This window comes from Ixodes scapularis, unplaced genomic scaffold, assembly GCF_016920785.2.
Source record: "Ixodes scapularis isolate PalLabHiFi unplaced genomic scaffold, ASM1692078v2 PGA_scaffold12__126_contigs__length_90152505, whole genome shotgun sequence".
NCBI classification, from domain to species: domain Eukaryota; kingdom Metazoa; phylum Arthropoda; class Arachnida; order Ixodida; family Ixodidae; genus Ixodes; species Ixodes scapularis.
Genome location: NW_024609838.1, coordinates 52,111,238 through 52,126,714, shown reverse-complemented (window position 1 = coordinate 52,126,714; position 15,477 = coordinate 52,111,238). Strand labels below are relative to the sequence as shown.

The 15,477-nt window shown below is 45.4% G+C and overlaps 1 protein-coding gene across 1 annotated transcript; it reads left to right on the top strand.

Moving 5' to 3' along the window:
* Window positions 1–249: 249 nt before the first annotated feature.
* LOC115317566 lies at window positions 250–15,017 on the top strand. The gene is made up of 10 exons (XM_040206177.3): window positions 250–421; window positions 3,885–4,096; window positions 6,400–6,486; window positions 6,576–6,650; window positions 7,631–7,663; window positions 8,011–8,064; window positions 9,414–9,482; window positions 11,637–11,917; window positions 14,068–14,230; window positions 14,818–15,017. The coding sequence occupies exons 1-10, from the start codon at window positions 414–416 to the stop codon at window positions 15,015–15,017; spliced, it is 1,182 nt and encodes a 393-aa protein (XP_040062111.1). The 5' UTR covers window positions 250–413.
* The last annotated feature ends 460 nt before the right edge of the window (window positions 15,018–15,477 follow it).

The following is a 15,477-nucleotide window of genomic DNA, read 5'->3' as shown; positions in this document are numbered from 1 at the left end:
GCACAGCGAGAGAGCCCATTTAGCAATCGAAACAAAAAGGCTGCGAAGCTCCTTCACTCCCCCTCATGAATGTTCATAACGAAACTGAAATGGTACGAGTGACTAGAGATCGCACTTCTCCGAAAAAGGCTGCGCGGAGAACTACTCCGGATCGCGTCACAGCGTTGCGGTGGCTAACAGCGTCTCTAGGATCTCTCTCTCTTTCCGTTTCTCTCTCCCTCCCTCTGTCCAATACCGTCGCATCCCGGTGGCGCCCGGTTCTTCCTTGATTGTTTTCTAGCACCGCGTGTGTTTCTTTGGGCGGTCTGCACGTGTCCGGTTCAATCTTCAGTATTTCCGTGTACTTTTTTTTGTTGATAGGCTTCTTGCCAGTTTGGAGGATCGCTTTGTTGATTTGAGGCAGATCTGCTGTTATGACAAGGTGAGTGCGCTGCCTGACAGATTGCGTAACCATTTCTTCATTTTTGTTCATAAGGGCTAAGGTAATTTTTTCCGCCGTCGCATTTCATGTGTTTCACTTCGTTCACGGCTCTGGCCGTATTTGAATAAGCTATTCTGTGTTTAGTACTATTCTATGCATTCTGTAAGTCGTCAAGCGTGTCGTCCGACGGCGCTCCAGCCTCGCCTTGCAATGTTATTCGGTTGCGCACCAACAGCGCGCTAAATGTACCAGTTAAACAGCCGTTAAAATCACATATCTTTATTCGCGGATCGGGAGCCCGCTGGTGGCACTAACAGCGTTCATTGCTTGACACCACTGAATGACTCAATGCATGGGACCCTGAAACGCGAAACGTAAAAACTGTGAGGCTTAAACACGGAGGTTGACTGCGGATGTTAGAAGATTTATGCAAACCTGACCTTTTTCTAGTAAGCTTCTGCGCATACGTGCTCCTTCCCTGGGCCTACCTTCCCGTTGTCGCCATTTCCGTAGGCACTGACCCGCACGACCGACAATCATCAGAATCTATCTTCGCGTGTATTTAATCTATTTTGACGCTACGTTTCTTTTTTTGTTTTTTTTGTGTGTATTCGTAATATAGGGTATAAAAGGCACTGAAAACCGATACAGCGGCACGATGCCAACGTGTTCTGATGAGGATCAGGCTTGTCGGGCTGCCCTTCATTCGTAGTTCGCAGACAACTATGTGCGAGAGCACCAACAGGAGCGTCCTCAATAAACCTCAGATGCCACTGAATGTTTGACAGCTTCCATGTTGACAGTGGCTATCCAGACGTGGACGAATTCCGCGTCGCAAAGCGTTCAAGCTTGTCTTCTGCTAAACCAGTCACATCGAAACCGCGACCGACACCGCGGTAGCACTCCAAAACTCTTGTCTAATTGAGCTGCACTACATTTCTCGACCAGCGTAATCCTTCTGTACAAAAAAAAAAAAAAAAAAAAATATATATATATATATATATATATATATATATACACACACAAGGTGTTTCACGGAAGGTGGACAAATTCGATATTGCCAAAAATACGCATCGCACCACAAAAAAAGGCTTGTGCTGATTTGGTCCTAGTTCAGGGGCCTATTTAAGATAATTATTAAAGGTCGAGATAATTACATTGTTAATTCTTTTCGCGTAATTATTTTTTTTAATGTTGAGTTTAAGGGCATGGTTTCAATTAGAATCTTGCTGAGCATCATCGAAAAACACTAAATCAACAAATTGGAGAAAAATAGAAGGCACGCGCGGTGTTTTACGGCTTTCCAAAAAACCGCGCAACTTCGATCGGTTTTTAAGTTTCGGTTTGCAATCGAAGCACTTCTCGGCACCGACGGCACCGCACCCCGTAAAGAAAAGTTACATTGCCAGCAAAGGCTGAAAAACAAAAAAAAAAAGGGCCCCCCCCCCTTTTTTTTTTTCTCTACTAGAGTCCCATGCAGTAGGTGGTGTCAAGTAATGGTTGCAGGTGGTTGCCACTCGACACTACCATGACGGGCCTCGATCCAAGATCCAGCCTACTACGCATACTACAATAGCTGTTGATAGACTGCTTCAAATCCGATTCAGTATCCAATCCAAAGCCGAATAAAGTTAAGCAAACGAAAATGGCAAGCGAGTCGAAGTTGGCGGTCGGGTTGCCGGGTTCGTAGCATGGTTCAGGTACAGTGCCTAAAGGGATCAAAGTTTTCATGTGACCGTGGCGGCGAGTGAAAGCGCTGCATGTAACCGTACGCGGGGCAAAAATACCTCGAAGTTAACCGCCCGTGCTTTGATTGTGATGTTGCTGTTCTGTCGGTTTGGTCGTGCATAGGCCTAGTGAGCCAACTTCGCAGTGCCTTGGCGAGTCGTTTCTCGAAAACTCGCTCCGAACGCCGTTGATTGGCTCAGCCGCTCCGCGACTAGGTCGCATCGCAAAAAATTCGGGTCGAGAAGCGACTGCTCAAATCGCGTCGCCTTTTGCCCGCGATGGTCGCTTTTGCGATGAAAGTTATCACGCGACTAGATCGCATCGCCGGTGGGAGCAACTCGCGCGAAACCTGTGTGTCTGCCTTCGCACGCTTGGATACCGACCAAGAATCGACGCCGTGTGAATGTGTTTTGTGAGTGCAATGTGCGTGAAGCCGTATGTGCCTCTGGATCAGTGTCTCACTTTACTCTGACGACTCTATACTTGCGGCACTCGCGGTCAAGGAACGAGCTTATTTCAGCGTCCAGTAGCGACGGAAGAGGGGGAAGGTACATCTTTTTTTCGTCCTTAGACGATTTAGAGAATGCTGTACAAAACAGCTCCTCATCACTGATCAGTGCTGGCTCATTTTCAACCTACTTAATTGCACTTGACGTTTGAGCGCGGCTCGCCTAATTGTGATTGGCCAACAAATTGCGCACGACCATATAGGCCGTGCTTCAAAGATTTTCATTCTCGCCATGTTGTACTTTTGCCTTCGAAAACCCTCCTTGCACCACAGCTTTGCTCAATTCGTGCTCCCATGTGATCCGTTAGAGTAGATTGGGAACATTGCCATGGTTAATAGTACATAAGAACAAGTACAGATCTCCCCCCCCCCCCTTTATTGATATCAACTCACTGGAACAGCTGGACAATCCAGAACTCCATGGCTGATATATATATAAATGATCTAAAGGCATCTACGTGCGACGCACGTTCAGAACTTTGGTGCGGTGTCGATTCTTGATTGGTATCCAAGTGTGCGAAGACACGAAGATGGAGCACTCGGCGTGCCAAGGAAGCTTTGATCACGCCGCGAGACCGGCGACACTTTCTTTCGACGAGCTGTAACTTTAGATACGTATGGCTTCACGCACATTGCACTCGCAAAACATATCCACATGGCGTCGATTCTTGGTTGGTATCTAAGCGTGCGAAGGCACAGAGACACGGCACTTCGGCGTGCCAAGGAAGCTTTGAATACGCTGCCAGACCCTTGCTTTCGACGAGTTGTGCCTTTTCCTGTGGTACTGCGCTTTCGTAAAAATTTGGATGTGTTCACAATGGCTAGTTTCAACGATGCACTGAGTCTTAAAAAACTTCTTCGGCGAATGACGACGAACGACTAGAAAACGTTTGTAGAGCACGCTGAAATACCGCAGCAAAAGGCTAGCAAAACCGCATATCGTATCTCAGCAAGGTTGCCGTCCGGTGGCTTCACCCACGCTGCAGCGAACAAGCGGGTAAGCGCGATCCAGCAATTGTCTTTGAGATCAGTGGGCTGAGCCAATCAACGGCGTTCAGGGCGAGAGTTTTCAAGAAGAGACTCGCCAACGAAGGCGTTGGACTCTGTCATCGTGCACGCCACTGTGACCATCTAATTTTTTGCGATGCGATCTAGTCGCATCGCAAAGACGTTACAGTGTCAAGTAACTTGAATGAACATCATGTGTGACAATGCCTTTCATTCTAGTGAGGAGTACAAGTATGCCGTGGTAGAGTTCATTGAAGATAATGAGGAAGTTACGGTGGCGCCCGTCCCTCTTTCGTGGTTCAACGTGAAGACAAATCAATGCGTGTGGCCAAGCAACATGTCCGGCGTGGACATCCTGTCCCGTGTACAAGCGGGCCAAACACCAGACCCTGGCTGGCCTTCATTCAGAGGATCGATTTTGCGGAAATGCAGTAAGAATTATTTTGAACTGCTCCTTTTCATCTCAACTACTAATGTGCTAGCACACATTTTTGATCTTCTCTCTGTTAGCATGCTTGCCCACATCAGCTTGTTTACAGTTTCTCAATTTAGCAAGCTCCAAAATCTTCATATTGTTAAATGCAGATTACAGTAATGACCGAGTCCTTCAATACGCTACTAGTCACAAAACTTTTCCGTAATGCTCTCGGAAAGCATTGCACGCTGCCAAGCACGGCTGCAGTCCTGGCGTACTCTGGAGATTTTCGACAGACAGCTTAGAGGCTTGTTGTTGAGCAAATTTTCTTTGGTGCTGTGCTGTGCTGTTTGTACTTTGAAATATTGTGCCAATTGTCAGATTTTGGTCTTCCGTGAGATTGAGATCTCCATAGTTTGATGTTTTTGTCAGATTTGTTTGTATATTTGAGCTGGGAGTTTAAATTCACCCACCTTTACCCATAGAGATGCATTAGCAGAAGTCCAGACTGTTTGCTCTGGGCTTTAATTTGTGACAGCAGGCTAGTGTTAGCTGAACCTCTGGCATGTATAATATTATCTCTGTTGTTTATATTGAGTTTACACTTCTGGAGATAACGTAAAAAACAAATTGGCAGCACTGAGGCACTGCTACCGTCAGGTTCAGTTTCAGTGCCTCTCTGGTCGATCTTTGCCTTGGAGCCCTTTCGCCTTCGTTTCAAAACTGGAGGCCACCTCGTGTGTGCGCAGGGAAGTGCTATGCTTCGCTTTAATTGTTGTTTCGTGTCTGTTTGTGCTACAGGGGCTGGGACGAAGCCTAGCATGCACACCGCTGAAAAACATTGTCTCTGCTCTCATGTATGAAGACGGCGCTGGCTGCCATGGGAACCGTGAGACAGACACTCATGGCGACGCTTGAGAATGGAAGATATTCTTTGTAGTCCATCCCATGGGATGTCCTTCCCTTTCTCTACTTTTGTAGTCAGGGTTTAATTTCACAGAAACAAATGCATAGTATGCTTTCATCGCGCAGAGAGCACTAAATGCCTCGCAAAAACCTCCACTAAAAAAAAAAAGAAAAAAAAAGAAACATTTGAAATTTTCTTGCCCCACAATTTTTCCGCCCTAGTCAGCTGCCTACTCCGACTATTAATCAGCCCGTGCCTGCTGAATGGGATAATCTAACTGCAAGCCGCCGTCCTTGCTTCCAAAGCTCATGGGGAAGGTCACGGGTGTCGAGGAAGAGACAGGCCGTCCAAGAAGATGTCTGCTTGTGGGTCTGGCTTTGGAAAGATAGACAATGCCGAGCCAAAGCCCCTCCGAGCAGCCTTCCGAGCAAAGAAGGTCACGAAGTGCTCTCCTTTCACTGGAGATGTGGGTATGGTGACATCAGCCTCCTTGGTAGACAGGATTAAGCCGCGCCTGGTCAGATTTTGGGAGGTGCCTAAAGGCAGGTTGTAACAGTTCCCGACATGAGCTGACCACATCTACTAATTTTAATCCTCCAGCTTTTGAAAGTGAATAACTGATAGTTTTGACACTTTCACTAGGAGTGAGCGTTGTGCTGCTGAGTCTAGTATACTTCTTGGAAACGTAAGCGCAAGATTTGGACTCGTGGGGTGCGTGTGAGTAGCTGTGCAGTGCATGACCAGATACAAGAGGTGTTTTCTCTTGGGACTGGTACATTAGTTCAACCATATGGTTCAACTATGTACCAGTCACATTGGTTGGTTCAACTGTGATTAAACTATGTACCGGTCAGTTCAACCATGGGGCTCCTACACATGTTGCACGCTGAAGAAACAGTCCCCTTCACCATTATGATTCCTATAATTTCTCGGCTTCAGATTTCCTAAAACAGCAGGCTCACGTTGGCACCATTTTTTTTCCCTTTGAGTTAGGGTGTTGTACTAAGGGAATGGTGAAATTATTGTTGTACTGAAATAAATGTTAGTGTGTTGGAAGTATCGCAACTACAGCTGTAAATCAACGGCATCAGCAGGGGCTCGCTACGCCTCCCTTTGCCTTGCGGTGGTGCCTCTAGCGGCTGCCCCTGTTCCTGTGTAAACTTTCAGCGGAAGTTTCGTGACCAGAAGCGTATTGAAAGATACTGGCAGTCATCACTACATACTTCATCCACTAAACTTAAATGCCAGACCTCATGTTGCATAAATGCACCCGTGATGTTTCAGCTGTTTGTTTTTTATGCTCGGGGCTCAGCTGTTTGTCACTTATGCTTGGGGAATGTCCAAGTGCACTTCATTTGGTTACTGGGGATAGCTGAAGGGCGAGTACTTACAGTCCTTACCTCTCTTTACAGAGACCTTCAGGAAGGCAAAAAAAAGAACAACTATCGCCGAAAGACTGTCCTGTGTTGAATCGACAGATGCTGGTGAGCCGGACGAAGGTAACCTGCTTTTGTTAAAAGTTGTCTTCAGTACAAGAATCGGCAAGTTGATTGTAGTGTCAACCATTCTTGTTTTGATTTACCGTCAGAACCAGCCAGCACATCTGGAGGCACTCGGCGGCCTCCCAGTGGTGAGGAAACGAGCGTCGTTTTACCAACCCCACGTGAGTTTCGGCCACTGGCGCAAATTTATTGTTGGAATAGATGTGCCAACAAATGATCCGGGCGTGCATTGGACCTTTTGGCCCGAGTGTAATTGCTCGTGATAGCATTCCTGAAGTCGAGAAACAATCAAACTGCGTGGTAGAATCTGATTTCAATGCGTCTTGTGACCAGCAGTATCAGCTCTCGTGCCATGCAGGTACATAGCACTGGAGTGGCCAAGCTGCGGCTCACGAATATATGTGGCTCCACGGAAGTCCAAGTGTGACTCGCGCCTTTTCTGAAAGTGTACCCTCTTCTCCCACCCCCTGCATTAGAAAGAGAAGGAAAGGGCTTTAGAATAAATGACAGATTGCAGTTTGGAATCCCCTTGCTACCAGGCATATAGTTAAACTGATTATGATTTACATATACGTCTAAAACCCATGCTCTTTACCGACCTCGAAAAGATTTTTAACACAACAAATAAATGTTGTCAGGGGCATTGACTGCAGTTGCTTGGCGGTTAAAAAAAATGTTCTGCCTCACATTCTTTCGTTGGTGTCAACAATGGTACTTATCCCATAAAGATACGGGCCTATCCCTCGTTATCGTTTCTTGATGCCCCCCCCCCCTCCCCAGCTTTAGTGGCTCTCTCAAGTGTAGCAGTTTTGTTTGCAGCTTTTAGGCCATGTCAATCTGGCTACCCCTCACATAGCACTTTCAAACATTTAGACTGCTTTGTTTTTCTTCAAAATTGTCCCCTTTTTTTTCTTGTAAGTTCACCCAGCCCATATTTCAAATTTTTATTCGCTCACCAGGGGCTGGCACACTTTTGGAACTTTCCAGCATGCATTAGGTATATGAATCCCATAGGAAATATACCATATATTTGGAAAAATACAAGAATTTAAAAAATGTTATCATACTGTCTTAAACTTCCAAAGATCACCATATTTTGTAATATTTTTTATCCGTGCTCAAACAAGATTTTTACTTTCAGTTCCAAGTCGTCTTGGTGGAGCACGCGCCCCAGGTAATTATCATTTAACTTTTTGCTCCATACTGTATTTGAGGGCATTTAGAGGCATGCATCTTGCATCTTTGCGTCTATGAACTTGAGAATTGGAAAGATGAAGCAACATGAGCAAGCTATGCTATGCAAGGATTTCTTTAGTTATCTTTCCTTTTGATCCCTGCCAAGTGCAGGCAACGGATGCAAATTTGTCCTTCACTGTTATGTTCGCTTTCAATCTATTCCAAATGCTAGCATTGGTAGCATTAGATGCACATTCAGGTCATTCATAGAAAGTATGAATCGCAATCTCAGTGCATGTTAAGATTTGATTTCTTACTACTGTATCTTCAAATTTTTTAAATCAGTCCAGGCACCGAAGAGGAAAAAGCCAAGGAGGCAGCACCCAGAGTCTTTGACATGTGAGTCTCGCTATCATATTTTGAACCTGAATCAAACCGGTTAAAAAAAAGGATACTTTGTTTTGCATGGTGGCTGCTTAAAGGGCAACACTGTTCAATAGACCCTTTTCAACTGTCCGCACCACAACCTGTCCGTCATTGCTTGCTCCCATACTATGAGCATTTATTGGACACAAAGTTGTGCGTCGGCGTTCGGCGTGAACTCAGATCCAATGAGGCGCTTCGTGAGCAAGCAATGGTGACCGCCAATGTTGCTGGGGGACTTTTGAAAAGGGTCTAATTCTGCAGATTTTGAGATTATGGGTGATTATTATAAAAGAAGTACTTATAAATAGATCCGCGTCATTTGTTTCCTGAAAAGTTGAATAGTTTTCATACAACCCTCTTTTAAACGAAAATCTCGAACCAAAGTGGAAGCTTTGCCTGTGGCATGCATTACTGGTCCTGTGTCTTTGCAAGCTAATCCACCCATGTGGCACGAAGAGCTACGTCGCCCACTTGACGACGGTGCAAGCCAGCTTTGTCGTATTTGCTGCCCCTGCTACACCGACGACACCTGCATTGCCACTGCTGAAGCGTTCAACTCAGAGAAGGGCAAAGTTTACATAAGTAATGTTTGCTGAGCGTCAACGAAAGGTACATTTTAGTAGACTACATGTAGAGATGTTGCTATGAGAATGTAGCATGATGCATAAAACCGACAGTATGGCATACTTTCGCACATGCGGAGAGCATTGGCAGGCTCAATAGCACATGTGTGATCCGGATCCTGTGGACACCTTCTCCGCCCCTGCACACACTCTTTTTCTGTATTCCTCGATCGCCAACAGCGGCAGCACTTTGAAAAGTAAAAAGCCAACAAAACAACTTGCTTGTTTGCGACGTTTCGCTCAGTGTTGGCTGTACCAACACAGTGGCATTGACTGCACCGCACGTTGGCTGCTAGATCGATCAGATTTTGGCAACTGGGGGCTGCTCAAACGTTTTTGGCCCTTTTATGTTGTAATATTTGGCGAGTGGGCCTTTCAGAGGATACTGAGTATAACTGCATTGTTTTCTCAATACCAAAAATTATCCTGAAGTAGGGAAACACGGCTAATAGGAGGTGGCTTTTCAAATGGCTTTGTGCGTTCAGGTCCCATCAACTGAAATGGTGTGGGGGACTGACAGCTGTGCACCCTGGGCTTATCTCATGCAGGCATCACATGTGAAAAGTGCATTGTTTGCGTGTGAAGACATAGCGAACACTTTTTTGTACACGGCATCTAGCAGATAATTGTATAATCTTTCCCACTCCTTCGCCATTTTTCTTAGATAAGTGCCTCACGATTTAATATATCTGTTTACAGCCGAGCACAGGCCATTGGAGACAGGCGGAACCGGGGAGTCGACAGGGGTACCGAAGGACACTGCCACTCGTAAGTAATCACAACATTAGATGCGCGTTTTTGATCACACCAAGGTCTTGTTCCCATGTTGCTGAGCATCTTGAGGGTACTGAGACAAAAATGTAGGGATACTCCCTGCTATTCTTTTGCTGTTAGTGACTTTGGGGAGGGATGTTTATTATATATCATTAAAGCTGTAGACGCTTAAGGACCAAGACCAAAGCGATATCGGGCCGCCGCACGGTACATGGTGCGTGGGTAAGCGCGAAACAAGACACGTGGCATGCAGCACGTTGCGACCACCCGCAACGCAAAACTTGGGCACTAACATTGTTTAGGGGCTAGAGGAGCGGCTACGGGCCTCTTTATTTTACCTCACACGCAACTGACCGCTCTTGGTGCTCCTCCCTTGACACATATGAAAACAGATATATTTCGTGCTGTAGAAGTTTTTATTTTGAGCTGTAAATACAGTGTGTCAAGCTGAAGTGGGACGGCACATAACAAAACAAACCACTTCGATGGCCAGCAGATAACGTAGATACAGCAGCTGTAAAATCAAACGCTTGTAATTCTGATTTCAGTATATATAGCGGTATATTTTACCTCGAGTTTATAATGGTAAGAGAAATCTACACAAAATTTCAAACCTGTACTGCCTGTATGCACAAACAATCCTCTGGCCAGCCCGACAAAAAAGAAAATAGAACCTTGGAGATAAATGGTCGCATGGTGAACTGCTCCTTTAACTCGGCTTCTGTTGCATAAACCTGCGAGATTTTCTGGGGAGCTTATTGACACAAGAAAAGTGCATTGTGTCGAGAAGCGCAGCCAAGGATGGAGGCAGGGGGGCCGTCGTAGTCCTAGGAGCCCAGAAACAGCAGATCACCATTCACAACCACCAGAGCCATAGCAGGTTTTCTTGGTGTCACAGGTCTTGATGTCATAGCATGACGCACGGCACTCGTGAAACATTAGTTCCCAAATGTGGAGTGCACACCTCTGGTGTCAGCAGAGTGACAGTGGGCGCTCGTCGGCCACTCGCAACCTTCCTCTCCAAGAGAGGCGGTTTGTGATTTGCGGTCGAGTGCCCATCGTCATCGCACTGACACCGCTGCTGGGGTATGTCTTGCCTTTCCTGAGCAGAAAAATCAGCTCAGAAAGTGGTGTGTCCCGACCTTTCATCGCGTTTGTAATAAGAAAATCGGCGTCGCGTGATTGTCATTTTAGAATTTTTAGGGTGCTTAGGGCCTGTAGAATCAGTTGCAACTAAGAACGGGCGATTGTAGATTCCTCTTAGTACCCCTTTAAGGAAACTCAACCGCTTAGTTTCGTAAAACGAGAGCGTTTACCAAAGCTTTCACGCAAAGGAGCTTTAGTTAGGGAGCATTTTCTAATAAAAATGGGCAAGAGAATTTGGAGAAAAAAGCGGAGCTATAAGTGCACAGATCAGCGAGGAAACATGCTCTGAAGCGTCGCCTAGGCACAAAGTATCACATGACCACAAAGCAGCTACTCGCAGCCCGAGTTTCGTTTTTTATCCTGGTACAAGTGTTCTTACTGAGGTTCTTTCCCATTCTCAAACAACTGAGAAAGAAAAAAAAAAAAAAACTGTCCCAGAAGTTTGAGAAATCGCCATTTCCCGGGCTTTCGGGCCTAGTAGCCATGGAGCGATCAGATTTTGAAACTGGTGCTTATCGCAGCTCTCCTCCGCTCAACCAAATGCAGCGCGTCTTGCATGTGTTGGCGACATATCAATTTTTTTTTTTGCTTTGTTTGTCAACACACATTATAAAACTTTGTGGGGAGCATTAATTATTGACCATACGTGCCAAAACTGTGAAGTTCTAAAAAAACACCTTTTTTTGGCCATAAATTCGGTAAATTGAGGCTGTGTCTTTCTTTGAGAAAGATTATTTAATTAAAGCTAATGTTTATATTATACTTTTGAACATTGCATACAGTTTATAACATCTCTTAAATTTTTACAAAGCATTGAACACACTTACTCTGTCTGGCAACCAATTCAAAGCTCTCCAAACCCATCCAAAACACCTAAAGGTGTGGGCACTCTTCTGAAACTTCCCAAAACCCATGTTTCAGAACAAGTTTCTCCCCATCATCAGTGCATAATGTTCGTCAGCAATATGGTTAATGCTTTCTTATGCCTCGCTTATTTTGCAGGCTTCGAGGCTCAGCTGCTCAAGGTCGTGCTTGACCTACGGATTCAAAATGAGCAGCTGCAGCAGCAGATGAGGGAGACGCAAGTCTCTGTGGCACAGGTGCTCAGGCACGTTGTGTCATTAAAGCACCAAGAAGAGCAGCCGAGGTTTGGGGAACGGGCGACACCCCAGGAAATGGCCAGGCCCGAACCACCCGAGCTGTTCCTGATGCCCATTTGCGACATGGAGCAGTTTCGTGCTGCGGAGGCGCGGCTAAAGAACCCCGCCGACAGGACACTGCTGGTATTTGTATCCTCTTTTTCACAGTATTGAAAGATATAGGGCTGCGATTCTTACTTTGTGATTTAACTCGGGTTATCTGAAGGTATGCAGATAGGTTGAAATGTTGACTGAAGCCTTTTACCGTAATATTTTCAAACAGGTGAACGCACAGCCAATGCACGAGGGAAGGCTGTTGTTAGGGGCACTCTTAACCTGAATCGTGCGATTGACTTGTGTCAAGGTCATGTAACGCCAATTGCACGTTTTACAAGTCAGCCTTACTGGCCTGCGTATACTGTATAATCGCGTGTAAGGGCGCACCCCAGTATTGAAGACAAAGCACTGAAAAAAAGGTTTACAGAAATTATTCGCATATCCGCCGGACCCCCTCAGGGGCGGATGCAGGAATTTCCTGAGGGGGGGGGGGGGGGGTTCAGGTGTTCGTCAGCATACCATATGTTTACGAACCCCCTCCCCCTCTCCTTCGTTTTACGCCCTAAATTTTACACATGCAGAAATTAAGAGGGGGGTCAGGACATCCGGACCCCCCCCCCCCCCCCCCCACCTAAATCTGCCCCTGCACCCCTTGTCTTTGAGGTGCGCCGACTGTAATGCCACGTTTCTATGGACATATATCGCTAGGTGGCTCTAGCCATTGCCCGAGCTCGTAGCGGCACGTGTCCACATCCCCGATATTTGCTCTCCACTTATCCGTATCACCGTATGGCATAATTCTGTCGCCCTCGGTCGTGTTCAGCCGCGCTGTCGGGATGCATTTATGTTGCGGCAAGCCATTGAGATAAGATAAAGGGTATGTCAGGTCTCGTGGCAAGCGTGAGGAATTGTTTCAAGTAAAATATTTCACAAGGGGGAAAGTGAAATCACCCGCCCATTTGGGGGAAACTGAAACTGCCCGCATTTGGGTGCTTAAAATATGTCAGCCTGCAAATAATCATGAACCATGTTAATTTCCTATGACACCTCTGCCCATTTTATCCTTCAAGATTAAACTCCGCACGTCCAACAACAACTCGCCGTGGGTCTGTGTGCAGAGCACGCACGAGCCCACCTGCATGCTTTTTGTGTTTAATGCTTGCTTGGCTAAGAAAGATGCTGTAGTATATATTGGCCTTCTTTTGGTCCTACCCCTGTTCTATAGTCGATATCTATATGTTTAAGGCAATAAATTCATTTGTACTTTTAGCATCTGCTGCAGAAGTGAAGTTACAACTTTTAGCCTACTCTAAAAGGTTTTTAAGCGTGCCCACCAGTATATGTGTATGCCCAAACAAATTTGCAAATGATTGCCGGATAAATTTTCACCAATGCAATATTTACTTTGCATATTGTAGTGCATTTCCAAAATGAGGTGTTGAAGTATCCTAACCAAATGTCATCCTATGGCAGCAAATGAAGTTTGCAAAGTCAAAGAGTAATTGTCATTGCATCTGCCACTTCATTCAGGGGATGTGAGTGCATGCGTAGCTATGTCCCCATGCATAGTAGTGTACGGTAGTCACACAAGCGCAAGCTGAGCAAGTTGAATCATTACATTGACGGGCTTGAGCTGAGGAGTGCCGTAACTGAGTGAGCGCAAAACAAAATTATGAAAACAAAAGTACTCACACTGTGCGGTTGTCATTATTTTGTGCGACTATGCAGACGGCTTTGGTCAAGTCCCGCTTTTTTATGCCTCTCTCCATTTAAGTCTTAGTAAAGTAAATAAGTGGGCGCAAAATGCACGGGGTGACTAGCCGGCGGACATATATCTTTAACAAATTTAGGATATGTAGGATTTTAAATGCATTGTTTTGAGAATTACATACATTATTAGAATTGCTGAACAGATTCTGACGAGACATTGAGTAAAGATGATCCATCTAAAAGTTTCCACGATTTGAACAACGATGCATGTGTCTGATGGATAAGCTTTAGTAGAGTATATGCAGGGAAATGTTCTAAATTTTCTGGTTTGCTTTAAGACGGGTACAGGCCACATTCGAATATTTTTAATTCGCTCTTCAGTAAATTTGTCAATTTTTTATGCACGTAATGTGGTTTGCTGCATGTACCTGGCCATGCACATCCTCTTAGTTAAGACATATTCATACTAGTGTGTCTGCGTGTCAATAACTTTATTGACATGTTGAGAACACATTTTGTCTTTCTAGGAGGAGCAGCTCCTGTCTTTAGGAGACGGGAAGACACTGCAAAAAGTGGTACGAGAGATGGTGGGGCGCCTGCTCTCAAAACAAGTCCAGGAGCTGTTCTCCCTCCTGGGCTACCGAGGAAAATCGCGATTCAAGGACACCACAATGTGCAAGGTGGTCATTGGTAATGGATATTCATTACTAGCTATTTAATTGGTGGTTATAATGATAATACAATTGGAGCACTACAAGCGAGAGCTTTGAAATATGTTGACAGTTAAGTTGACAGTTTAATTCGACTTGCATTTTCTCTTATAACTCCAGTGTTGGCATTCTTGGAACCTTCATACTCAAAAGGAGCACTTTAAAGTAACTAAAAAGGTTTTCTTTGTCGGTCATGTCTTGTTAGTTTACAGGTTGAAAATCTAATGAAGACCATTTAGATGCCCTGGTCTGTAGGGTGTCGGGGAAGTTTTGCTCTGTTTTAGACAACTCCTCTCTGCACCTATCCCCGATTTCAGATTAATAGAATGTTGCATAAAAGAGCAGTATGCCTCCATAGAATCGGCAGCTCAGCGTGGTAACCGAAGCCAGAATCTCCACCTCCGTGGTGGTCTTGTGTCACCTCTGGATTGCAGGCTGGTGTGTGTCCTACTATTTACACGAAGGAAACACTCACAAAGTGCAGTTTGTAAGCAGCAGCCAGTGTGAAAGACATTGGCTTCCCCTATTCCTCAACTAATCTGTGTGATCGGACAATTCTTTTTACAGGTGCCATAAAAAGTCGCACTGAAGGGTGCAGCCTGGACGCGGTAGAAAAGCGGCTGAGCCGCTTCCTATCGGGTGCGTCCGATAGGGAGGGGGGCAGGGCCAACAGATTCAAGAAGACTTCCTCGGTGCCTCCAACCCTCTCGGACGATGAGGGAACGGCTTCAGCTGAGCAGCCAGCTGCTATGGTTGAATCTCAATAAAGAACAACGTCATGGTAAAAAATTTGTATGTTTCCTTGTACTACTCACCCCTATGCATGCATCTGGGGTGTCGTTTCAACAACATAGCCATATCTTGTTGAAATTGTTGTCAATTGTTCACACATAATGGTTTCTTAAAATTAGACAAATACTAAATTGACTTCTTTCGGTTGAAGTACAAAAAACATATTAAAAACGGTCAGTACCTGTAAAAGATCTGAAAAACCATAAAACAGTTCTAACTGAGAAATTTACCATTTTCATACTTAAGTGAATTTGATCTACTGAGAAGCTATCTTTTCAAAATGTTAATGCAGTACGATGCCATACTTGGGTTTTAAGGCCTGACACAGCTATAGCATTCTAGTGGTTCTATGCTAGGTACACTGAATGACAAATACGCTGGCGCTGATCCGCAATGGCGCTGGCACTGACCCGCAATTACGCCGGCACTGATCTG

Excerpts from the sequence above, each read along its gene's own strand:
- LOC115317566 (XM_040206177.3), top strand. Across the intron at positions 6,651-7,630 it reads CGTCGTTTTACCAACCCCAC|TTCCAAGTCGTCTTGGTGGA; the intron begins GTGAGTTTCGGC and ends TTTTACTTTCAG. Across the intron at positions 7,664-8,010 it reads TGGTGGAGCACGCGCCCCAG|TCCAGGCACCGAAGAGGAAA; the intron begins GTAATTATCATT and ends TTTTTAAATCAG.